Source organism: Desmodus rotundus, chromosome 3, assembly GCF_022682495.2.
Source record: "Desmodus rotundus isolate HL8 chromosome 3, HLdesRot8A.1, whole genome shotgun sequence".
NCBI lineage: Eukaryota > Metazoa > Chordata > Mammalia > Chiroptera > Phyllostomidae > Desmodus > Desmodus rotundus.
Window position 1 is genome coordinate 3873192 of NC_071389.1, and position 25781 is coordinate 3898972.

The window sequence follows — 25781 nt, forward strand, 5'->3', positions numbered from 1 at the left end:
TGTGCTCTGCCCCCAGAACCCTGACATCGTCCTGGTGCACTATCTCAACGTCCCGGCCATCGAGGACTGCGGCAAGCCCTGCGGCCCCATCCTCTGCTCCATCAACACCGACAAGAAGGAGTGGGCGAAGTGGACGAAGGAGGAGCTTGTCGGGCAGCTAAAGCCCATGTGTGAGTAGGCCTGGCCGCCTGGCCTGGTGCCCGGCACGGGGGCAGGAAGGGGCCTGGTGTGGGAGCCCCCTTCCACTCAGATGACAGTGACACAGGGAACTAGCTTTGAAGGGTGTCACTCCCACCCCACTTGCACTTGATCCTCCCAAGTTCCCTGCATGATGGGCGGGGCACAGAGCAACAGGCCTCATCACCAGATAGAAAAGTGAGGTCAGGAAACACAGAGCAACTCGAGGGAGGAGCAGAGCCATCTGGGGAGGGTAAGGCCCAGGGGACGCAGGAGGGGCTGCTGGCCAGAGCTGGATGCCTCCTGCGCTCAGCCCGTGTGCTCCTGGACACGAGGCCTCAGCTCCCGGCCTGCGTGGCACACAGATGACAGTCCTGAGCTGGATCTCATCTTGTTGGCAAAGTGAGGCTTTCCACGGCACCTGTCAGGTACTCATCACTGCAGGCAAAACCGAGTGAGCCCAGAAGGCTGGGCCTCGGCCAGTGCCTCGTTTCCATGGGCCAGGGCTCCCCACGGCCACTAGGGGGTCTCAGGGGGCCTCATGTGCCTCCTGGACACCTGGGCTCAGGAAGAACAGACATGGATCCTCCAGATCCAAGAAGAGCATGGGGGCCGTCCAGTGCTGGACACAGGGCCTGGGGTTATGGAACACTGCCCTCAGGCTCAGGACACAGACCTGTCATCATAGAAGGTCCCTTGGAACCCACGCTACCCTCGGAAATGGGGCTGCAGGGGAGAAGCCATCGGGCATCATATACAGGGAGCTGCAGGAAAAGTTCCCCCTGGAAGGAGTGAGTGTCCACGCTGAGGCCAGGCGGCACCTGCAGTAACCAGCTGATCTCGAGAGTTCCTTGGTGCTCAGATTGGGGGACCCTCCCCTAGTCCTAAGGTTGGGGATGGGGATCAGGAGGGACAGAGGGGTCTGTAGGGGGAGCGAGGTCAATGGCCCAGGCGGCCTAGGGGCTGGACCCCAAGATGGAATTCCTCATCATGCCACCCTCCTGCGCCAAGTGACCACGAGAGGCTCTGGCCAGCTTGCCTCTGCTGCTATGGCTGCCACCACCAGGAGCCTAGAACCAGGTGGCCCAAGGGCCTTGTGGGCTCAGGCTATGTCACTTCCCATTGGGCAAGGGGATCGAGCTCCATGAACTCCAGGGGGTGGAAACCGGATCCATGATGCTTCTCTGGAGGGACCTGAAGTCCTGTTCGAAAGTCTGCAGTGCATCCAGAAAACTAAAATGACAACAAAATAAATCTAGCGACCCTGCGCTCTCCAGGGTGTGGGGTGAGCCAAGCAGCCCACACGGAGTGCACGTGTGAGCGTAGCTTTGGTCACAGACGCACGGCCTGGAAACACGGCCCAGGAAACGCAGTTCCAACAGGAGCTTTCAGGGCCGACCAGGCTTGGGATGCGTGCAGGGCACAGCTAACAGTGCTCGGGGACAGCAAAGGCACTGGGAGCCAAGAAGGCATCAGATTTGGTTCCAGAATCAGGCATGCCACCCAGCGCTGGAGCCAAACACATTAGCTTCATCACATTTTCACATAAATCACATTCCTTCAAAGACTTCACAGTTTGATTTCCTGATGTTTCCCAATTTCTCTGCCCCACAGCAGAGTTGTCAGTGGTTTAATCAAATGCTGTGCTTATCGGTGGTGAAGGGAAACTTGGATCTGCAGCCTTTGCCTCACCTGCTGCAAGATGAAGGGATCTCACAGACGTTGACAAGGAAGCCAGACTGAGCCCGAGAACCCCACCTTGATTCTCGCAGCTGTGTGTGTCCTCTGCTCCCATTAGGACTTGCCTTCAGCCTGCAATCTGAGGGATGCCTCCACCAGATTTGTTTTTTAATTGTGATATCTGATAGGAATTCCCCATATGTTTCCAAAATGCTTCCTGTCTTTTGCCATCCCTTCAGTGGTAGTTAGAATATGGGTCCTGCTGCTATGACAAGGACCAAAGGACTGGTGGCTTACATAAAATAGGAGGTTATTTCTGTTTCACATAGCAGTTCAGGGTTGACATGGCAGTCCCAGTGTCAGAGATCAGCCCTCCGGGCTCCTTCCAGCTGGTTGCTCTGCCATTCCTAGGATGTTGCCTCTCATACATGGCCCAAAATGGCTACTCCAGCTCCTGCCATCACAACTGTGTTCCAGCCCTTGGAAGCTGAGAAGAGAAAGTGGAGGGCAATGGTTTTCCCTTTAATGACAGGGCCCAGATGTTGCTCACTCTTCTCTTCCTATGACATTGGCCAGAATTTGATTGTATAGTCACTCTGGTTGCAAGTGAGTCTGGGAAGTGTAGTCTTTTGCTAAGCACTACCATCTTAACATACCTTGAGGAACAGGGTTCTGTGTGTGAGTCATTCAGGGCTGAGGGGAGCTGAGCTCAAGCCGGGTACCCCTGTAGGACCCCAGCTGAGAGCTGCTCATCTCAGCTTCAGGCCTGAGGACGATTGACTCAGTTCCCATCTGAGGGCTGGAGTATACAAAATTCAAGTGAACGTGAGCTAAAGCTCAGTGTGTCTCATCCTGGAAATTCTGGGGCCTGTTCCAACACAGCTGCGCTGAGCAAGAACCAGCTTTGGGCCCAACAGACTGCCATAGCAGGGGAGAGGAGCTGGGCAGGTGGGGTCCTCTCCTCCCAGGTGCACTTGGAGTGGGGCCAAGTGCGAGACAGTCTCCATGCCTGTGTTCTGCCAGCCCGGTGGGAGACTTGCTCATTGGCCTCTGGCTGCCCAGAACCGCAGCGGTTCTGGGCCACTGTGCCAGGACCTTCTGCCCTCAAGTCTATTTAAGCCAGCAGGAGGCCAGGGGGGACCTCTCCCCTTGGAGTGGACCTGCTCCTCTGGGTGCCCATGGCTTTCTCCCCTGCCTCAGCCCCTGGCAGCTCGGGAGGGCCCGGCCGTGCCAGCCACTTCCCAGCTAGCTGTCGGTGAGCTGGTGCCGTCCAGAGTAAGGGATGGGGGCTTGAGTTCTAAGTTGTGTACACAACCCTTCCCCTCGAGGTGATCTTGCCCCAGCTGTCTCCACCTGGGCTGGCCTGATGGCCCTGAGTTGCCGGGCAAGGCCTGGGTCTTCCCGCAGCTTTCATGGCCCCAGAGATCCTCAGGCAGCCCCACCAGTCTCCTCTGAGCTTGGCTCTACTACAGTGGCCTCCCTGGGGGTCCTGCAGCTCTTTCCCCAGGGTCCCCAGACCTTTGTGGTGGTGTCCTCAGCAGCACTGTATGGGCCAAGCAGAAGGGCTGGCTGGGGAGCCTGTGAGGCCCAGGGTCTGCACCCACATACACGTTTCCCCACGTATGCACATGCACAGCTGCATGCGGATACACGCACTCACACGTGCATAACATGATCGCCCTCATCCCCCATACTCACACAGCCGCCTCACCTGGGCACCTGGGAGCAAAGGCCACGGGGCTCGGGTGGAGAGGCAGGTCTGTCTAGCCCAGAGCGAGTGCCTGGCCTGCCCCCTAAAAGCGAATGAATGGGACCAAGCAGCAGTGAGGATGAGGGGAAGATGTTCAAAAGGCCTTCTGGGGCTGGAGTGTGACTTCAGTGGGATGGCCCTGCACAAGTCACCTGACCTCTCTGAGCCTCGTCATCCTCCTTCAGGGAAGGTGGCCCTACCCTGTGGCCCTGTGCCTGTCAAATGACAAAGCACGAAAGTGTTGGGTCTGCGACCGCCCAGCTGCACGTGGTTAGGGAAGTCATCCAGAGGCAGAAAGCCGGCCCTCTTTCTTGCAGCTGGGCCGTGCCAAGCTCTGGGCCAAGGATGGGCACCCAAAGGCCAGCTGGACAGTCCTTCAGGAGCTCCTGCCCCCACAACACTGGGCCTGAACAAGCTTTTAGAGCAATTGCTTTGAGCTCAGCCCTGCGTTGGCCCTGAAGAAGTTGCCAGGAGGGAGAAAGCCCAGGCCCTGCCCCCAGAAAGACAAACCAAAGAGGCTGCAACAGCAGATGGGTCCAGGCAAGATGACATTAGGGACAAAGTAGATGGTCCTGCCTTCAAGGACCTAGAAATCTAGGAAATCGAGCACGGGAACAGTCAGCCAGGCATCCTGTAGGCAGACTTTACCCTGGCCTGGCCGGATGTGTGGCACTCAGAGACAGGCAGGAGGCTGAGAGGTGGGTGCTCCCAGGCGGGCCTGTGTGCAACAGCGTGAAGGAGGAAACAAGCAAAAGCAGACACACAGTGTGGCCCTGAGGACTTGGAGCATGTCATGTTTGAGGCTTTAAGGGCAGGTGATATGCAGTGATGGAGGTCGAGGGTGAGAGGGTGAAGGTCATGTTGAAGGTGAAGAGGCAGGTGTCATGCTGAGTATAAGGGTGCAGAGGCCATGGTGAGGATGCCAAGCTGAGTGTGAGAGGGTGGAGCTTATGTTGAATTTGAGGGGTGGAAGGCCAGGTTGAGAATGAGGTGATAATGGCTATGTTGAGTGTGAGGGAGGGAGCTATGTTAAATATAAATTGATAAAGGTCATGTTAATAGCACAGTTGGAGGCCGTGCTGAGTGTGGGGATGGAGGCCGTGTGGGTGTGGGTGGGTAGAGGTCATGTGAAGGGGGGTGGAGCCCATGTTGAGTGTGAATTAGACTGTGCTCTCCCAGCTCCCAGCCACCCTCAGTTACCGCAGTCACCTTTGGTCCTCTGGCCCTGCAGCCAGCCTGCTGGTGTTTTCAGGAGCCGGGTGTCAGCCTCTCTCCGTGGGCTCTCAGGAAGAGCATATTCCTAGCCTCTGGGCAACAAGCCACCAGGCACCCGCAAAGGCCAGCGCAGCCGGAAGCAGAGAACTAAACGTCACTGAGAAGGGGCTGATGTGGCAGACGCTGGAAGGAAGCAGGCTGAGTAGCCGGCACCGGCCTCTCCCAGCAGCTCCCCACCCCACAGGTTAGGTCAACAGGGCCTCCCTCTCCGGTGCCCCGCCCCTCCTCCACTGGCCCCGAGGCCCTCGCTGTTGGCTGCCTAGTCCGTGCATCTGTTGTTTTCTCATAATTTTCCAGACAAAGACCAAAGATCCAGTAAGAGGGGAAGTGTTTATTTGTTTTGCTTTTTTGCTTAGATTGTAATCCTGGTGATTATAGAAATATCAAGAAGTAAAATCAACAAAGGCTTGCCTTTCCTGACCCTGCACCAAACCCGGTTCCTGGTCAATTAGCGCCACCTGGTGGCCTATGGCAGCACAAAGGTTCAGAGATGCTAACACTCTGGAAGAGGGGGACTCCCCAGCCTGTATCCTGTATCGGGAGCCTGCAGACATGGGTCACTCTCCCACCCCCGCCTGGGGACCTAGTGCCTGCGATTCTGAGGCAGTGGGCTTGGGGTGGGGCTGGAAGAAGCAGAAGGGGTTCCTGGGGAGAGAGGTATGTACACCTCCTTTCCTCTCTGCCTCAGACGTCACCTGGCTGGTGCAAGGTGGTGGGGCTGGCTTTTGCCCCAGACAAGGAGGGTGTGCTCCCGAGGCTGGGCCAGAGTCTGTGAGTGACAGCGGGGCAGTTAACAAAGCAAGTCCCAGAGGTGCTGCCCCGCGGAGCTGCAGGCAAGGGCACATGAGCTAGGAGGTGAAAGTTGGGGTGAAAGGAGGTCAGTCTGGGGAAGGAAAGGCTGCTGTTAGAAAGGGCTGCGGGGTTTCTTTCTGGCCAGATATGTTCGCTTGGATGCATTTTCCAGTGTCCCCACCTCTGAAGTGAGACTCAGGGTAGGAGTGAGGGGCCAGGGGACAAGAATGAGCTGTAGCGAGCCCAGGCCTCCCACCCCTGGGACTCAGGGCAGCCAGAGCAGCTGAGGCCCCCCTCATCCCCCAGGCCCACCAGCCTGGGCAGAGGCGGTGGCTCAGGGCCAGGAGCGGCAGTCCACACCACAAACACCCAGGCAGGTTGACAAAAAGGCAGGCTGCTGGCCTCCAGAGACATTCTGACTCCACAGGTCACAGTGGGCCCTCAGAGCCCGAAAAGGGAGGCAGACACCAGGAGCAGTATTGACCTTGAACTCGCACAAAGCACGAGGCGCTTCTTTCTGGGTGTTCCGGGGCGATGTGGGCCTTGCCATCAACTCGGGGATAAGACATGCTACCCTGAAGTTTCCTTGGGTTGAAAGCCAGATGTTAGAGCTGGGCACATCCTGGGGTCCTGCCAGACACTTACCAGCTTGAAGTCATGAGACACAAACCCGAGAATGCCATGAAAGGAAGCCCATTTGTGTCCCCATGGTCGGCGCAGTGCCTGGATGGCAGCTCAGTCCCTGAGAGCCAAGGCTGTCATCAGTGTTTGAAGCCTGGGAGGCCCCGGAGGCTCTGCTGGCTGCCTGTGTCTGCAGGGTCTGGAGTCCCTGCGGGCTGGGACGGTACAGAGAGCCTGGAGAGGGTGTCCCTCCCCATGTCACCTGTCCCTTTTGTTAGGAGCTGCTGGCTCAGAGAGCAGGCCAGGTGGGTCCCCTTAAGTCCCCCACTCCAGCCACAATGCCTCCTGGGCACCTCCCGGTGGCCTGGCCGGGAGGACAGGACAGCAGGCAGCTGGCATCAGAGACAGGCTGATCTCAGTTTGGGGCTTGCTTCTGTTTCCTGCTGCGCTGTGAGGAGCCAGGCTTGTTTTGCAAATGAGCCTTTCTCCCTCTGGCTAAATTGTGTTTAGCGGAATTGGCCCCCAAGTAGGAGAACTAAAAGAGAAACGCTCCTTTGATTTCCTGTCGCTCCTTGGCTACCTGCCACTCAGGGCAGCCTGGGGGCCACATGGCCCTGCTGTTACAGAATGCCCAGCTTGGGGGCAGGGAGTGCCTCTGCGCTGGTGTTGGGGACACAGCAGCCCCACCCATTTCCTTGTCTGACTGTCCCTGGAGCTGACACAGCCCTGCTCATCCCGGGGGCTGGTTTTGTTAAACTTAGAATGCATTGCCAACATTGAAATCTCCAGATTTTCAGCTTCTCTTTGAAAATCGAAGGTTCTGGGCCACATCGTTCATGGGCACCTGCCTCCCTGCGGGTGACACTCCAGGCACATGGAGGAGGCATCTGAGTCCAAGGTCTCGCAAGAAGCAGGATGGACACCATCTGAATCCCACTCAGTCCCCTGTCCCCACTGCCAGGCGCCTGGAGGGGATGCTCCTGCCGTCTCTGGCCCTAGCCAGGACCTGGGAGGATCGGCTGCATTAGCCCCAATAAGAGGAGGGTTCCAGGGCCCATGTGGCTCCTGGATGTGCCACGTGGTAACCACTGAAGCTCCTCCTCTCGGGGCCAAATTGCACCTCTGACATCACTAGACAATCAGAGAGCTTCAAGCATGTTCCCGCTCTTCCTACAGCATGAAGAATTCCCAGCTTCAGTAACAAGGACACTTGGCAAATCAGGAGAGTCTGAGAGCCTCGGAATGGCTCCGCAGTGCCACACCTCGTCCAGGTAGCAGGCCCGGCGCCACAACCCCGAGCCAGTTTGTCACCTCGCGGAGTCCCTAAGAGATTGTCTGTGCAGCCAGGCACGGAGGCATGGGGAGTGCCGTACCCACGTGGCCTGAGTCTCCCGACGTCAGAGCTGTAATGGCTCCCGACTGGGGAGCCCCTCTTCCTGAACTCCCCCAAGGTCTGAGGTCTGTCCCACCTGCAAGGGGGCAGCAGCTGTGTTAAGTTCTCGGCCCACCGCCCTCTCCAGGGCTCAGTGACCGCTGGAGCAAGCCTGTGCCCGCACTGGAAGACAGGAAGGGAGGTCCTGATGCCCCGCGTCCCTGAGCGGCAGGACCCAGGAACGGCAAGCTCATTCAGGACTCAGCACCTTTGTCCCCCAGCGCACGTGCCAACCTGTCCCCACTCAGCCTCCGAACTTCTCAAAATGAGATTTCTGAAAATGTCCTCAGGACCAGGAGGAAAATGAGAGTTGAGAGCGAGATGGGGAAATTGAATAGTATGTGGGTGTCTGGATGTGAGAAGTTAAATCTAATGAAAATGTTATCCAGTTGAACCAAGAAATCAGAAGCAGGGCCTTTATTCCTGTCAACAAGAATACAGTGAAAATTAAACCAACACTGCTGCCATTTCCCACTGACCTTGTTGCCATGGAGACAGCCTTCCAATGTCAACAACTCGGAGGAATCCAATTGGGTTCATTCATGCATTGAGAGGCACATGGTACCCCCTCCCGTCTCCATCACATGGTCCCTAAATAAGGGTGATCACATGTCCTGGGTTGTCTGGGAGTGTCCCAGTTTATACCATTGTCCAGCCACATGATTGCAGCACCCCTGTCTGTTTCCAAGGTGACCTGTCTGGACAGCAAGTTAAACGGTCCCCCTTCCTATGGGTCTTCACTGAGTGTTGAGCACATTGCAGGAGAGCTGGATGGTCTCAGGCTGATGGGGTGGGAGGAAGGGGCACCCACAGGCCCCTGTTGGGTAGGATTATCTTCGCCACCAACACTCTACTTGTTACTTGCCCACACGGCACCAAGAAAGCCCTTCCCATGCAGAGAGGGCCAAACATCGATTCCAGCAGGCACCACCTGCGCTGTTGCCATAGCAACCCAAGCTCCATGCCCTGTCATCCTTCTAGAAGTCACTGCCCCACAGAGCAAAGGGGGCAGGCAGTCAGCTCTCCCCAGTCCCTGGGCCGCTGTGGGGTGGGGACCTTGCAGAGCTCTCCTTTCTGGCTCCTTGTCCAGTTCCTTTCCCCAGCGTTGCAGGATCAATGTCTCAGAGCAGAAAAGGTCTCTCCTCGGGGCCCTGGACCTTGCCCTGCCTCAGATCCCCCATGGATGCCACTGAGTCAGAATCCTGGGTATCGGACACACTTGTCTGTATGTCGTTAAAGTCTCTTAGGGAACAGTGACATGTAGTCAGGTGAACTGGAGAGAGGCACCCATTTTGCAGACGAGGAAACTGAGGCCAAGAGAAACCAAAGGTGTTCCTTACGTCTTACTCATGTAAGGCCACCGTGGTCCGGCCCACAGCCCCTTCTTCCTCCACAGCCAGCTTCGGCATGAGCAGGGGGTCACCCTGCTCCTCAGTAAGGACACCACTGCTGGGGGTGGCCATGCCAGGAATGAACGTTCATGGCTTCCGCTGACAACCAAGAGGAAACTCCCCCTGGGTCCCTATCCATGACTGGGTCCCCTCCCCACCCCCATCTCAGAGTCAAAGGCTGCCCCCCCCCCCAAATCTCACCTTCTCTTGGAGGAGTCTTACTTTGGGTTACCCCTTAATGCCCCTGTCTCTGGGATGAACGTGGCCAGGCCTCCAAGGACCCCAGCAGCCCAGGTTCAGCCATTAGGACTTACTCCTAGCACAGGCCTCCCTCTCCCTCTGGCCAGCCCCTTACCTGCCAGGTGCAGGTCCTGCTTCCCACCCCCAGCCCTGCCCCAGGGCTTGGCCAGTTTCTTCTGCCCTGGGCTGCGTGAACAGGCCAGCTCAGTGGCTGAACTCTCTGCGCAGCTGCCCCATGTCCTGGCCCCAGGGAGGAAGATCACAAGGGAAGAGCCAGGGGCATTAGAGCTTTTGCCCCTCTCCGTCCCCAGCCTACTTCTGAGGTGCTGGCAGCCTCCGTAGTCTGAGAGGGCAGGAGACAGGAGGGTGGGCACTGGGCTCGGGGGACAGCACCTGACCCAGCCCCAGGTTTCTGGGTTTCCTACACAGTCACCACCCCCCCAACCCCCAGCCCCATAAAACAGATTTCCTCTCTCTAAGAAGTGAGGTGAGTCTAGCTGTGAGCAGAAGCAATCTCAGCCCGGTGGGGCAGCACCCCTCATCCATCCAGGTGTTTCTGGGTCCCAAGAGGGGTGCAGGACGGGAGACCCTGGGAGGCAGGGAGAGCCTGGCTCTGCAGCCCCTCCCTGCCCCCACCCCTCTGCTGTGGGCAAGTTGCATAACTTCTGAGTCTTGGTTCTCAAATTAATAAGCGGGGTGAAAATTCTTCAAAGGATTGTTAAGATTAGAGATGTAATCTCGCTGTACCCGGGGGTCAGAATAACACAGACTGGGCGGCTTAAATTAATTAATTTTCTTACAGAAATTAATTTTCTCACAGTCTGGAGGCTGGAAGTCAAAGGTCAAGGTGTCAGCAGGATTGGTTTCCAGTGAGGCTTCTCTTCCTAGCCTTCAGAAAGCCACCGTCTCCCTGTGCCCTCACATGGCCATCCCTTGTGTGTGCACATTGCTAGCGCCTCTTCCTCTCCTGACAAGGGCACACAGGCGTCCTGTTGGATTGGGCCCCACCCTTAGGACCTCATTTAACCTCATGAAGCTCCTGCAAGGCTCTGTCTCCGAATACAGTCACCTAGGGGTTAGGGCTTCAACCCAAGGATTTTATGGGGCACAGTTCTGTCCACGCAGGGGGGGACAGTGGAGCTTGACCTGGGCTCAGGCCACGTCTACCTAGCCTCAGCTCTCCACCTCTCCCCCGGGGCGGGGGTGGAGCCAACCCAAGAGGCCCTTGGCAGCCACATCCCCATGTGGGGTCATGCCACACCTCCCCCCGCCCCTCCCCCAGATCTCAATTACTCTCTCTCAGCAGTCGGTTGCCTCTTGGGTAAATTGTTCATCAGAAGATGCTCTCCAAGGCAAGGCCACCTGCTGTTGCCGTTGATTTCACTTGGATTATTCATATTAGTGGGCGTGCTGCTGTCTAGCCGTGGGTGGTAATTAGGGCAAGTGTTGGGTACAGGCCAGGTCGGCGCTGGCATGGGCTGGTCGGTCCCTGTGACAGCCACCAGCCTCGTCTCTAGGCACTGGTCCTCAAGCAGCACGCGCTGCAGGCAGCCCAGCCAGAGCTCGGGTGGGGCCCCAGGCCCAGGTGTCCCAGGGCAGCAACGGGACTGCAGGGGAAGCCACGGGAGCACCCCACAGCACCCCACTTCCAGTGGCCAGCGTGGCCCTGCTGGCCGCCCTTTCCTGTGCAAGCCCATGGAGGAGTCAGCTTGACCCATGCACACCCTCTCTGGCACCTTCCTGTCCCAGCCTTCCTGGGCACACGGGTCCCCTCCGCCATCTGAGCAGCCCAGAGACCCCACCAGGCTGGAACACTCCAGACGTACGCTGCATGAGGTGGCTGACGTGGCTTGGAAATGAGGAGCCCGGCGCCCTTCACTGAGATTCAGCGAGCAGAGGGAACCCACGTGACCCAGAGCCAGCAGGAGCTTATTTTCTGGGAATTCCCTTTTCTCCTGTGCCCCAACCCCAGGTCATGACCTTACCTTTAATCAAGTGTACTTCTAATGCAGTTCCCCCTCTGCCGCTTTTAGGAAGGGAGGAAGGGCTGGGGAGGGGACAGCCGGTGCGCATTTATTAACCTTCCTTTCACAAAGCGCTCTTTTCCCCATGGAAATCTTTCCCGCTGATTCATTACTTGGTAGGAAGCAGAGCATGACATCTTAAAAGCCGTCTTGATCGTATTTGATATTCAGTACTAACAACTCACCACCTCCGAGGAGGGGGCTTCTTCCCACCAGAGAGGGCGGGAGGCAAATCTGCATGTTGGATGTTCCAGGACAGTAGGTAATTTGCATGAAGCAACCAGAAATCCTCTGCTGGCAATCTGTCACCCTTCACCGGGTTTTCATTTTATAACCTTCACAACAGAAGGAGGAGAGGAAGAGCAGAGAGAACTCGGCCGCCGCACCCCCTGGGGGCCGGAGTAGATGCCTGGGCTGAGCCCAGTGTCAGGGGCGACAGGGGCTCTGGGCAGGGATGACAGGGGTGTCTTCCACTCGGGGATTACCAAGCCCACCTGCCCCCAGGACCTTTGTATGAGGTGTGGCCATGCAGCTGAAACCAAAGGTGGGACTCATCTCTCCAGACAGCCAAGGTCGGGCAACGGTCAAGGTCAGACGTGGTGGGGGTTTTCCTGAGAACATGTGGTCTGGTTCTGTGATGAGCCCAAGTCGCCCCGAGGTGGACGCCCTGGTGATGAGCCCTGGGAGGCGGTTCTGCTCCCAGACCTGCAGCCCCGAAGAATGCAGGCTCAGGATCGAGCCGCGTGTCCACCGCCCTGACTGCAAGCGAGGAACTCCTGCAGAGCTTTTGCAGAAAGCCTGAGCACCTGAGGCACTCAGAAACATCCATTTGCAAAGACACGCGCCCCTCTGTGCACTGCAGCGCTGCTCACGGTGCCATGCCATGGAGCCAACCGAAGTGTCCTTCGGTGGAGGGCTGGGGAAAGGCGACGAGGTGCGTGTGTGCCATGGAGCACCACTCAGCCGTCAGAAACGGCGACATACCGCCATTCGTGACAACATGGGGGCACCTCGGGCATATTATGCCAAGTGAAATAAGTCAGCCAGAAAAAGCTAAGAGTCATGTGATCTCACTCATACGTGGGATACAAAACGGAAACTGGTGGACACAGACAGCAACGTGGTAGTTGCCAGAGGGAAGGGCTTCGAGGCAGGTGGGAGACAGAAGGGTCCTAATCTACGGGGACGGAAGATGAGTTGACTTTGGGAGGTGGGCACACCATGCAATGTGCAGATCATGTATCATAGAGATGTGCACTCCAAACCTATATGGGCCTATTAACTAAAGTCAGCCCAGTGGTTTTTTAAAACCTGGGCATCACCCCAGACCAAGGACATCAGACTTTCCAGGCTGGGGCTGGGGCCGGGTGCCGGGACAGGCCATCTGCCTGTGCAATAGTGTAAGGAAAGGGGGTCCCTGAGTCTTATGCTCTGTCCCCCCACCCAACTTCTGTTTTCTCTCTATAAAATGAGGAACCTAGAAAAGGTCCTCTGCCAAGGGGCCCAGGACGTGGGGACAGGCTGGGGGACCCTGACCCTCACTCTTGCCTCAGGCCCCTTCTGCTATTAGCTGTCTCCCATACTGGATTTCCAGGTGAAGGTTCATTTGAGACCAGGATCGCATAGCTGCGATGAGGTTTGCAAACCCCTGGCCTGGGCCTTCACCTCTAGCTGCCAGGGACAAGGTGGCCTGAACCAGCAGGAGCACAGGCCTCCTGGGGCTGGTAGCGAATTCCCCGAGTGATCCCTAGGCGGAGGCTGCGCACCTGAGGAAAGGTGGGCTGTAAACCCACCACCATCCCTGAGCGTGCCCACCGATGGCGCCGTGAACAGGCACACGTGACTTCAAACCCAGAATCCATCCAGACAGCTCAGCCAGCTCAGGACAGAAGCCACCAGCACTGCCCCCATTTCCTTGGACAACCCGCCAGAATCCAAGACCTGTGAGGACCAGGACCATGGGCCCCTGAGCTGGTGACAATGCTGGCGGCAGCAGCCCAGGGGCCTGTGGCAGGAGCGGAGGGCAAGGACCGTGAGCAAACACCTAGGGCAGATGTGCAGGGGAGGGCAGCAGCGCCCACAAAGGGTCCCTGGGAGTCGCAACCCTCACACGTGGGGTTTTCTTTGACAAACCACTGAAGTTCTCCATGAAGGTGCTGACGAGGGGCAGAGGCATGAGGCGGGCACCGCGGAGTTCTGCCCCCACCCCTACATTCCAAGGCCGAGCCGTCTGTGGATTTCACAGCAAGAATCCCCTTTCTCATAGCATCCGCTGGCCCAGGGCAAGGCCAGCAGCTCACGTTGCGTGTTACCGTCGTCGTCACCGTCACTGTGAATGGCTGTGACCACAGCAGCTCTTTGTTGGGCACAGACAGAGTGCCAGGGAGATGGGTCAGGTTGCCTCCTAGCCACCATGTCAGGCAGGTACCATTGTGTTCCCATTGTACAGATCAGGAAACTGAGGCTCGGAGAGCTTTGGTGACTTGCTCAAATTGACACAGCAAGTAAAGACCAAAATCTGGGCTCCAGTGCAGGCGTGAATTTGACCCAGCTCCTACCGGCCATGTAGACTATCTCCTTGGGCCACTGTGTCCTGGAGTCCCTCGCAGACAAGGGCAGGTGGCTTATGGCAGCCCCTCACTCTGGGGCCCTGCGAGAGGAGCTCAGCCAAAGAAGAGAGGAATTGTTTTCACGTCGGCAAAGCCACTGGCCTCTCCCTGGCAAGATGCTGTGCCCTGCTCGCCCTGCTCCTCCTCCCAGACGCCTGCTCCCACCCTCCCCCTTCCCAGCAGCCTGGGTGCCTCCTGGAGCCTGGGGGCTGTGCCCTACCCGACATGCCACCCAGGGCTCAGCCAGGTCTGCCCCAGCTGAGAAAGAGTGGAGAGAGTGGGCATGAAACTCAGTCCCCACACTCCTCGAAGCAAATCGGTTTATTTTAGGGTTCCAGCCCCATCCTTCCAGGCAGGTGGGGAGACAGCCTTCAGCCATCGGGGGACTCACTGCATCACCAGGGACAGCAGAGGTCCAGGGTCAGGAGGGTTGAACCAAAACCTGAGGGCAGCCAGTCACTAATGGGCCCCTACTGCCCAGGCCATGTGGGCCCTTCTGTCCTGTCCCCTGCAGCCCCTTGAGGCTGAGAGGTCTAGTGAGAGCAGGAAGCTAATGTGCCCCGTGGGGGGACCCCTGGCCTCCATCTCCTCTCTAGGTCTCCATGACATGCAGCTTCGGGAGGTCCCTTTCTCTTCCACTCCAGGCCCCCTCTAAGAGCCACCCTTGTGCACTTGGACTTGGGGAAAACCAAAGCAAATCTCCAGGCAGTCCACCCCCTAGGGCTGCATCATGAGAGAAGGAGGGGAGGAGGCAGAGTCTGCTGAGGAAGAGCACAGAGCTCCCCGGGGGTCTGGTGGGGCAGCCTGGTGCTCCCTCCTCCCTCCTCACTTGTCCCTAGAGCCAGCCTCCCAGCAGAGATTGGCTGCTGCGCTCTGGGAGGCCGGGGCCCACACTCCCCACCCTTCCCTGACCCCATGGCCTCTGACCACCCTGCCTCTGTCCCCACCAGTCCACGGCATCAAGTGGACCTGCAGCAATGGCAACAGCAGCTCAGGCTTCTCAGTGGAGCAGCTGGTACAGCAGATCCTCGACAGCCACCAGACCAAGCCGCCACCGCGGACCCACAACTGCCTGTGCACTGGCAGCCTGGGTGAGCGGGGTTCCCAGTGGGCAGGGGGTGTGACGGGGCCGAGGGTGCTCTGCCAGGCAGCGGGCACAGCTCGCCTGCTCAAGGGTTGCCAAAGTGTCCAGTGAGGGGAGGAGGTCGGCGAGGAGTCAGGCAACAGCACGGCACCCAGGACAGCCTCACCCTTGTCCTGCCCCACCTTTGGGCAGGACAGGGCAACTTCCTAGAAGTGGGGGCAGCAGAGTTGGTGGGGGTGAATCCAGGGTTGGGGCTCCAGGCCCCTGTCCACTGACCACAGCGCCCTCCAGGCCTCTGGGGCCCTTGGGCTGCATCAGCAGGAAGCCCAGGGCCCTGGGCACTGGCCCAGCCGGGCTTTTTGGGAAGCTCAGTCCTGAGTCTTTGGGACCACCCAAGGCAAATCCCTTACTTTGACACAAAATGTGTGCACTCTCCATGTGCATCTGTCTTTTTTTGGTAATGGCGTTTGCTCTTTGAAATGTGCATTCGCTGCTCTCTGGGCTGCCTTATTAGATATTCCCATTAGAGGGACACCTCATTTCCCTGCAGCATCTTCACGCATTTAGGAATCTTGGTGGTGAGGCTGTCACCGGATCAGGGGAGAATTCACGCTTTGATGAAAAGCTAAGTGGCCCTTATCAGATGGAATGAAAGCAATGTTAGAGTGGGAGAGAAAAGGGAGAGAAGCCGTCGGGGCAACGTGGCGGGGGTGAACTGACTTGTGGAGCTCAGCAACACTCTGCGCCGGGGGCTTTTTCCTTCTCTGACCCTGAACTGGGGGCTTAAGGTTCTGCCCTTGTTGTGTTTTAGAAAGATTCCTGTCCTGCAAAGAGCTGGGGACAGGTCTGGGTAGCTAAACAGAGACGGTGGCCCCAAATACCTCGCGGCCTCCAGAGTGAAGTCTGGGCTGCCCTTTGGTCCTGCAGCCTGAGAGCTAATTCAGGGAGAGCGCCTTGCTCTCCACGCCCCGCTCCACCCCCCCACTCGCTGTCCCACGGTGGTCCCTACCCAAGGGGTGTCCTAAAGTGCTGCTCGCTTGGCCCGAGCAGGCCTGGAAGCTTTCAAGGGGTAGAGAGGGACCAGGCCACCACCGCTTATGGAGCCCCCAGCCAGCGAGAGCCTGCCCAGGGAAGGTGCCTGCTCCAGGGTGGGAGGACTTTCCCTGGAGGGTGGTGTTCTCTGCAGCCTCTCCTTCCCTGCTTGCCACATACTAGGACGCTACTGTCACTATTTGAAAAGGGAATCAAGGACAAAGGTGCCTGGTCTGGAGGATGGTGACATGGGGCACATGAGAGCCCCAAGGCTTGGGGTCAGTGGGCCCCAGACCCTGTGACAGCCACACGCCAGCCCCCGGGGATCAGCGGCCTGCCCAGTCCCCTAGGCGGGGCTTTGCAGGTCCCAGCTGCTCAGAGACAGGGTCTGCCACAGCCCAGCTCTGACTCTCTGCTTGTGTGTGTGTGTGCGTGCGTGCATGTGTGCGTGGGCACGTGGTGCCTCTGATCTATGCAGGAGCAGGCAGCAGCGTGCATCACAAGTGTAACAGTGCCAAACACCGCATCATCTCGCCGAAGGTGGAGCCGCGGGCCGGGGGCTACGGCAGCCACGCAGAGGTGCAGCACAACGATGTCTCAGAGGGCAAGCATGAGCACGGCCACAGCAAGGGCGCCGGCCGCGAGAAGAGGAATGGCAAGGTGGCCAAGCCAGTGCTGCTGCACCAGAACAGCACTGAGGTCTCGTCCACCAACCAGGTGGAGGTCCCCGACACCACCCAGAGCTCCCCTGTGTCCATCAGCAGCGGGCTCAACAGCGACCCCGACATGGCGGACAGCCCTGTGGTCACAGGCGTGTCCAGCATGGCGGTGGCCTCGGTGATGGGGAGCTTGTCCCAGAGCGCCACAGTGTTCATGTCTGAGGTCACCAGTGAGTCCGTGTACACCATGTCCCCCACCACCGGCCCCAACCACCACCTCCTCTCACCCGACGCCTCTCAGGGCCTCGTCCTGGCCATGAGCTCCGACGGCCACAAGTTCGCCTTCCCCACCACGGGCAGCTCGGAAAGCCTGTCCATGCTGCCCAGCAACATCTCTGAAGAGCTGGTCCTTTCCACCACCCTTGACGGTGGCCGGAAGATTCCAGAAACCACCATGAACTTTGACCCTGACTGTTTCCTCAATAACCCAAAGCAGGGCCAGACCTACGGGGGTGGAGGCCTGAAAGCCGAGATGGTCAGCACCAACGTCCGGCACTCACCGCCCGTGGAGAGGGGCTTCGGCTTCACCGCCGTCCTCACCAAGGAGATCAAGACCGAGGACACCTCCTTCGAGCAGCAGATGGCCAAAGACGCGTACTCGTCCTCCGCGGCAGCCGCGGCTTCCAGCTCCCTCACCCTGACCGCAGGCTCCAGCCTGCTGCCTTCGGGCGGCGGCCTGAGCCCCAGCACCACCCTGGAGCAGATGGACTTCAGTGCGATCGACTCCAACAAGGACTACACGTCCAGCTTCAGCCAGACGGGCCACAGCCCCCACGTCCACCAGACCCCCTCCCCGAGCTTCTTTCTGCAGGACGCCAGCAAGCCCCTCCCCGTCGAGCAGAGTGCCCATGGCAGCCTGAGTGACTCCGGGGGCAGCTTCGTGATGCCCACGGTGAAAACGGAGGCCTCATCGCAAACCAGCTCCTGCAGCGGCCACGTGGAGACGCGGATGGAGTCCACCTCTTCCCTCCACCTCATGCAGTTTCAGGCCAATTTCCAGGCCATGGCGGCGGAAGGGGAGGTCACCATGGAGACTTCGCAGGTGGCCGAAGGGGGTGAGGGCCTGATCAAGTCTGGGGAGCTGCAGGCCTGTAGCTCTGAGCACTACCTGCAACCCGAGACCCCCGGGGTGATCCGCAGCACGGGCGGTGTCCCCATCCTCCCGGGAAACGTGGTGCAGGGACTGTACCCCGTGGCCCAGCCCGGCCTCGGCAACACCTCCAACATGGAGCTCAGCCTGGACCACTTTGACCTCTCCTTCAGCAACCAGTTCTCCGACCTGATCAACGACTTCATCTCCGTGGAGGGCAGCAACGGCACCATCTACGGGCACCAGCTGGTGTCGGGGGACAGCGCGGCGCTCTCGCAGTCAGAAGACGGGGCCCGTGCCGCCCCCTTCGCCCAGGCAGAGATGTGCATCCCCTGCTGCAGCCCCCAGCAGGGGAGCCTGCAGCTCAGCAGTGCCGAGGGCGGGGCCAGCACCATGGCCTACATGCACGTTGCTGAGGTGGTCTCGGCCTCCTCCGCCCAGGGCGCACTGGGGCTGCTGCAGCAGAGCGGACGGGTGTTCATGGTGACCGACTACTCCCCAGAGTGGTCTTACCCGGAGGTAAGCGGCTGCTTCACCTCCTCACCTGTCTCACCCGCTCACCCTCTGGCATGGAGCTGAGGGGACCCCCATTTTGCATGTGGCCCTTCAGACCACGCAGGCCGCATTGCCCCTCTGTCTGTCCCCAGGTCACTTGAAATACCTCCACCTGTCTCAGCAGTGGTTCTCAGTCTTCATTACAGAGAGTAGCTATAAAGTCAGGAGTCTCCTTGGAGGCCAGACGGCCTGCCAGCTCCAGCCAGAGCAGTCCGCAGTCCCCTGGCTTATGTTTTAAGATGCCACCTATGTTTTGCTTTGCTTTGGGGGCAGGGAGAGGGAGAGGGATACTGGGGCTGCTGGAAAAACATTCAGAAGTCACCACCATAGGCCCCCCAAAGCCACTGCTCTTGACTTGCTTCCCTAAACCGAGTGAAAGGGAAGAAAAACGAGCTCCCAACACAGTGCGAGGCAGAGCTCAGCTTCTGGACCGCCGCCTGCAGGGCTTTCTTGGGTAACTGTGGCCTCTACAAAATCAAAAGCATGTTATGACCCAGAGCCTCCCACCGGCTGCCCAAACCTCAGCCCCCACCTGCTGTCTCAGGTCTGACACAGGGAAGCACCGCCCCAGAGCCCAGGACTACAGGGAGACTGGTCGGCCACCGTGGCTCAGTGTTTAAGGAAGGGATCTTCACTTTTCTCTTACTACAGCGACACAGGAGGGAGGGAGGGCTGAGTGTTCCCGACTCCATTCCTCCCAGCCCACCCGCCTGGTGCCTGCTGCCCAGGCTGGTTCCGTCTCCACCTTCGGTGGCTGCTCAGGGCTCCCCTGATGCTACCACCATGCTCCCTAGAGGTCAGGGCAGAGGGGGCTGCCCCAGACAAGGGAAGGATGACCCTGAACCTCATGGGCTAGCTTAACTAAGGCGCTGATGTAGACCCAGCCAGAGGGCTTCAGGTGCAGGCAGTGCAGGAGCGCTGCCCAAATAAAGCCTCGTTCCTTCCAGACCCAGGCGCTGGCCAGGGACCCTAGATGACGCCCAGGTCAGGACTGGGTGGTGGGGTGCCCTGGGTGGTAGGGCGCCTCTCAGAGCCAGTCCCTGCTCCAGAGCCTCCCCTGGGCTCTGGTGAGGGGCACAGGGCACAGGGCATGTCCCCGGGGCTCTCCTCGGTGTGAATTCTGGCTCTCTGTGACCTCACCTCTCTGTGGCTCAGTTTCCTCACCTAGGAGATGGGGCTGTGACAGTACCTGCCTCAGGTGTGGGGCCAGGAGTGCTCAGCAAAGCCTTGGGCCCATAGCATGTAACCAGGGAACACTGGGCATCATTCCTTGGCCATGGCAGCCCGAAGCGCCCTGTACTCCTGTTCATGGCCTCCTGCCATGGCCATGGGAAGAGGCTGCCCATTGGTTGGCCATGTTTGGCCTTGGAGAGGTCACCTAGACTGTGGGCCTCAGTGTCATAGTCTCGACCAGAAGGCACACACCTGCCCTGCCCCCGCCTCTATGGTGGAGTAAAGACACACGTACCAACACCCTCGGCTCAGAGACACCATGCCAGCCCAGCCAGTGGCCCACCTGCGTGGACAGAGCATTTATAAAACCCTCCGGTGTCCAGAGGCAGCCGCCCTGTGTGGGGAGGAGTCTGGATCCCAAGCCTGGCCCCACACTTACTGCTTACTAGCCGGTGAGCTAGGGCAGGGCGCCGCCTGTCCTGTCTCTGCCTCGCTGAGGTGTGTGAGGGCTGAGTGAGGTGCTCAGGCGCCACCTGTCTCTTCTGTCCACCTCCACTTGCTTCCCCCACTGCCCTCCAAGACTACAGAAGGTTCCAACTGGTTTCCTCCTGATATGGCTTGGTTTGACTCCCTCAGCGCCGCTGGTCTTACGGTCACTCTCCTAGCAGCCCCTACGTTTCCCCAGGGTGAAAGGTCAGCTCAGACCAGCAGCTTGCCCTCCCCTCCTCCATGGGGCTTAAGAGAGCAGTGCAGAGAGGCAGGGGGACTGGGCCAGGCTGCATGAGGTCCGAGCCAGGAGTTGGAGCACCGTCTTAGTGACGCAACAACCTGGCTCTCCAGGCATCCAGCTACTCCTCTGTAAATGTCTGAGGGGGGCCTCGGGGCCTCTGAGTCCCAGGAAGTGGGAGATTGTGTGCTGGGGCCACTTTGCGGCATCCTGGAGAGTACCGGCCTGCAGATCCCTAAGCCGGGCCTGGAGAAAGTCAGTTCAGCCACTGGCCACACGAGGGCGTCATGGGAACAGGAAAGGGATGCCAGTCCTCCGCCAGAGGCCCTCGTTGATTCCAGCTGCCCCCAAACAAAAGCAGCTCAAATTCAATTTGATTTGGAAAATGCACAGATGCCACCCAGCTGGGCCCTTAGGGGCTGACGTGGCCATGGCGAATGGTGAGATCTCTCTCTGCAGACGTCCCAGGGTCCCTACCCACCCCACCCCCACCCCACTGTCCCCATCTGGGGGCAGAGCCACCGCCTTTTGGTGCAGGAAATAGCACCTCCTCTCCTGACCCTCCCTTCCCCTCACAGCCCACCCCTCGCACTCCCGGCCCCCGCTAGCATCTTGCTGCTCCCCTTCTCCACGGGTCAGAGGCCTGCTTACTGACTGTGTCAGAGCCGTTCTAGCCAGGCTTGCCCAGCACACGGAGGGCTCTGTGCTGAGACACACAGGCCTGGGACGCTTCCTCATCTGTAAACACGGGGGCACCCTAAGCAGTCGCCCAGCGTCCCCACTCTGCTCTGCAATCCGATGGTGCCAGGCACCGATTTTTCAGGAGTGCTGAGGCTGGGGCCACCTTACCATCTCTTCTCAGAGACAGCACAGGCAGCATCCACCTCTGTGTTCTGCCCACCTCTTCACCCCCAGCAGCAGCTGGTCACCAACGCACACACGTGCACAAGTACCCCTGGGCCCGAGATCTACCCTAGGTGCCTGGGAAATCTGGGTCCTTTGTCTCAGGAGCCCCAGGACGCAGTGACCTCAGATGGCATTTGTTGCTCCCTCCCCTCCCCCAAGCATTCTGCGTCATCTCCCTCCACTGTCACTCCTGCAGCACCCTGCAGAGGAGGCTACAGTTAAGAGCCTTCAGGTGCCTGTGTCACACCAGTCCAGGGCAGCAAGGCCAGCGTTGCCATGGAAACATCCCCCAGAACTGGAGGATGCTGAGCCCATCCTGCGGCGGTTTCCATGGAGAAGGGCCTGCTGTCTCCAGTAATTTCTGCTCCTTTGTTCCCCCAGCAGCCCTGGCTTCTTGCCAGCGGCTTTTGACTGGCGTTATTTTCCTTTTCCTTTTTCTCACATGGTAACTGTCCGTGGCCTTTTCAAGCCACTGCTCTTCCACTTCCCAGGAACCAGGGAAGATTATTCCCTGAGCTGGCCTCTGGCGCTCCCAGGCACCCCAAAGTCAGGTTCTGCCTGGGTCATGGGCCCAGCATCCACCCTCAGCTTCGCCACTCCGACAGAGCTCCAGAACTCCCCATGGAGCCATAGAGGCAGAATCAAGGAATGCAAGGCCAGAGGGTCCCCTGGAGATCAGTGCCACCCATAGAGCCTGGGTCAGTTGCCTGAGAACACATAGCCACTGAGGGACAGGGACAGACCTGCTTTTGGCTCCTGGTCTTGTGCTCCCTCCACTGCCCTCCAAACTCTGGTTCTCTAGATGAACAGTGACTTCCCCAAAGCCAGCCCTGCCCAGAGGAAGCCCCACATGGGAGCCCGGGAGGAATGCCTTCTGGCCTGGGACAGCCCCTTCCAGAGCAGAGCCCTCCCCACCAATTGTGCTTGGCTCTGGGAGCCTCCTCCACCTCATCCCTTGAAGCACCCCCTCCTGCTTCCGATGCCCAAGGCCAGCCCTGGGCCAGGTCTCAGTCTTGGTTCTAGGAACATTGTGGGAGCCTCGAGAATAAGCCCCATGATGAGGCTGAGGGTCCTTCCAGGGCAGCAATGGGCTGGTACCAAGGAGAGGTCACCCGAGAACAGGTGGCTGAGCAGAAAAGTGTATCTCACCGGCCTGGGGGCAGCAGTGGGAGAGCTGGGCTCTGGCCTTTTCAGGCTGGAGAGGTGGGGGGAGGAGGGCTGGGGTCCCACACTCCACAGCCCCTCCACCACCTGGATCCCGAGTAGGCGTGCCTCTGGGTCTTCTCCAGCCCAGACACTAGGCGGCACTTTCAGCCCTGCCCTGGGCAGCTCTTGGTCCCCCTCATGGGAAAGGGTGGACGGAGCTTGTGGTAGGAGAGCCAGAGAAGCCAGCATTCCTGCCCCCTGTCCTTCCTCCCCCTCCACCCTCAGAAAGACTCCTCCTCCGGTGACAGTCTGAGTCCCGGGGGAGTGCCTGCCCTCATTGTCCACACAGGACACGACACAATGCAGGAAGGTGCTGGGAGCCACCGAGCAGGGACAGCACCGTAGGGCAGGGCTGACGAGGCGTAGCCTGGCAGGCGCCCTCAGGGGGGTGGGGAGTCCGAGCCTTCCCCCGGGGCGCTCCTGTCCCTGGGGCACCTCTGGGCCCTTGGGGGCAGGGCCTTTATCCCCTGACTGGAGCAAGATCATCCAAGGCCCCCTCCCCCACCCCTCTCTTTCAGCCCAGCCGCCCCCCCACCACCATCCCGTGGGGACAGCTGCAGCCCCAGCCAGGCCACCCTCGCCTCAGTGCGATTCAGCACAGAGACAGAGGGGCTCAGACCCACCCAGCCCCCAGCTCTAAGCCCCTCTCGGGCCCAAGGCGTCCCCCTTTTTCTAGTTCCGCTGTCTTTCCGATCGCCTTCTTCCGTCCCCCCTTCCCTGCCTCCTCCTTGGCTCTCCCTGCCGTGTCCTGGGTCTCTTCCCTCTGCCCACCGAAACCCCAGTCTTGGCCATGACACTAAGATGCCTCTTTTCCAAACTCAGAGCTCCCTCCACCTGTCCACAAACAGCCTCTCCCCTTCCTTCCAGGGGTGCTGCAGGAGCTGAAAACGTTTGGAAAACTCTGTGCGCTCCTTCTGTGTAGAACTGAAGGTTAAGCAGGAGAGGGTCAGAGGTCAGAGCTGCCAGTCCCTGTGCTGGATGCCAGTGAGGAAGGCGGAGAGCACCTGGGACCCCCAAGGGACCAGGCGAGGAGGCCTGGGGTCCCCCTCTTCCTGCTGCAGTCAGAAATGGTCAGGGCTTACCCCTCAGGGGCCTGTGTCCCTCGCCCCTCCTCGCCCCTTGGTGACTGACACACGTCCCTGCTGTCTGTCCTCTCCAGGGAGGAGTGAAGGTTCTCATCACGGGCCCGTGGCAGGAAGCCAGCAGTGACTACAGCTGCCTGTTCGACCAGGCCTCGGTGCCCGCGTCCCTGATCCAGCCTGGCGTGCTGCGCTGCTACTGCCCAGGTGAGGCGCCGCCTCCCCCCGGGGCCCGGGGCTCTGGGTGGGCCTGGGTGGGCCTGGGGGCCCCGGGTGAGTCATGTCATCGCTCGGGGCCCACTCTCCTCGGCTGTGAAGAAGCACGTCCCAGATCGGCCATTATCACGTTGTCTGTTCTGGCTCATGGACCCCTATCAGGCAGGGCACGGGCACAGTTGGCGAGATTCTGTGTGGTGAGGGGCTGGGTAGCGAGCCAGCACACCCAGGACAGCCACCCCAGGAAACTCCAGCCTGCCCTGGCCTGACAGGTTGCTGGAGCGGGTGGAGGGGCCCAACAGGCGCTGCACCAGGGTAAGAGGCCACCAGGGGCAGCAAGGCAGACCTTGCCCCTGCCCACGCACCCATGGCCCAAGCCAACCAAGAGCCGTAAGAACAAGAGAGCCCACAGGTGGGGTCCCCAGGGTCAGGCCCCCTGCAGCCCAGAGCAAGTCAGAGAGGGATGGGGAAGGCCTAGTGGGTGCCGGGGTGGGGGTGGGGGTCAAACAGAATAGTCCACACAGACCCCACTGCGGTATGATGAGCCGTCCGCCCAGTGCCCAGGAGATGCAGACAAAGTGTTTGCTTCCGGTTTCAGGGTGTCTCTCAGGCCTTCTTCATCTGCTTAGCTTGGTGTCCCTGCCTGATCCACTCGCCCTTGACCTCTGCCATTACCACCTCCCCAGGGACTTGTCAGCTCTGTGTGGGCAGAGTCCTAGTCTCCCCAGGGCTCAAAAAGCACCTGGCACGCCAGAGAAGGAGAGCGGTGTTTGGGCGGGAGTCGCCTGCTTTCCCCCAGGCAGTGCTGGGAGCACCCCTTGGCTGGCCCCTCACACACCCGTTGGCCCCAGGGATGGCCTGTCCAGCGTGCCCAGACCACTGACCGGGAATGCAGACCGGAAGGGGGGGGCAAGGGCAAAGGCTCCCACCCCATGGTACCTGAAGCCAGGAGGCCTGCAAAGGAGAAAGAGAACACTCTCTGGAGAGTTGTGGACAGGGAAGAGAAGGGGGTGGGGTCCCTGGGGCAGCAGCAGACCCAGCCGGTGCCAGGTGCCAGTTTCCACCCTGGGTGCTCCAGCCTGAGCCTCGGGCCACCCCAGCTGCCTGCCTCCCGAGCCTTTACCATCCCGCCAGCTTGGGGTCCAGAGCTCATGGGGAAGTTGCTTCCTCCTCTCTCCCCATCTCCCCCTGCTGAATGCTGCCCAGCTGGGCTCACGTGCTCAGCCTCCACTTGAACCCAGCACCTCCTTCACCGAAAACATCCCAGAGAGCCTCGGCCAGTGTCTCTGTTGGTCCCGCCCCCACCAGTTGCCTGGCGGGCTCCACTGGGCCTGCTTAGCCCTCTTGGCTGCTGGCATCCCTGCCTGGCTTGGAGCGCAGCCATCCCACATGCCAGCGGGCTGGGTCAGCCTATTGCACTGGGGGCTGTGTGCAGCTAACGAGGTGCCCCCGGCCCTGCCGGCAGGGGAGGGGGAGAGGGCAGCATGTTATTAAACTGCCCACTTATCACCTGCTGCTGGAACAGGACTCGCCTGGCCTATAAATAGATGCCACTTCCTATACCTGGTCCTTGCCTGGCTGAGGACCCAGACCTTGCCTGTCCTAAGCTATCTGACCCTCCAAAAAAAAAAAAAAAAGAAACAACTGGCCTCTGAGTGCCCTCTGGACGATGTCCCAGGCCAAGACCCTGCCAATCCTGGGGGCTGGGTCAGTGACACAGGTCAGCGCAGCCCAGATCAGCTACCATTCGTGTGGCAAGCTCAGTGGTTGACGTATCTGGGCCTCAGTTTCTACATCTTTAAAAACCTGCCAGGTGGCTGAGAGTGCAAGATGAAGGACAGTCCCCGGAGCACCTGGCTCACCGGCTCAGCCCCTACAGGTGCTCCACGGTGAGGCCCTCGCTCTGGGCCCGAGGCGGCGTGGGAGGGCACTGGGCTGCTCAGGTCTGCACAGGCAGTGCGTCTGAGCCCCCAGAGCTGACTGGCAGACTGCCCCGGACACCG

General features: G+C 59.5%; 1 protein-coding gene across 11 annotated transcripts in view; it reads left to right on the forward strand.

Moving 5' to 3' along the window:
- Nucleotides 1-25781, forward strand: part of CAMTA1 (calmodulin binding transcription activator 1) — a 761376-nt gene that overhangs the window by 658581 nt on the left and 77014 nt on the right. For all 11 annotated transcript variants that reach the window (XM_053920471.2, XM_053920463.2, XM_053920464.2 and 8 more), the window contains 4 exons: nucleotides 17-170; nucleotides 14942-15082; nucleotides 16586-18435; nucleotides 23643-23769. In XM_053920471.2, the coding sequence (XP_053776446.1) occupies nucleotides 17-170; nucleotides 14942-15082; nucleotides 16586-18435; nucleotides 23643-23769 (2272 nt within the window). The remainder of the gene's footprint in view (nucleotides 1-16; nucleotides 171-14941; nucleotides 15083-16585; nucleotides 18436-23642; nucleotides 23770-25781) is intronic.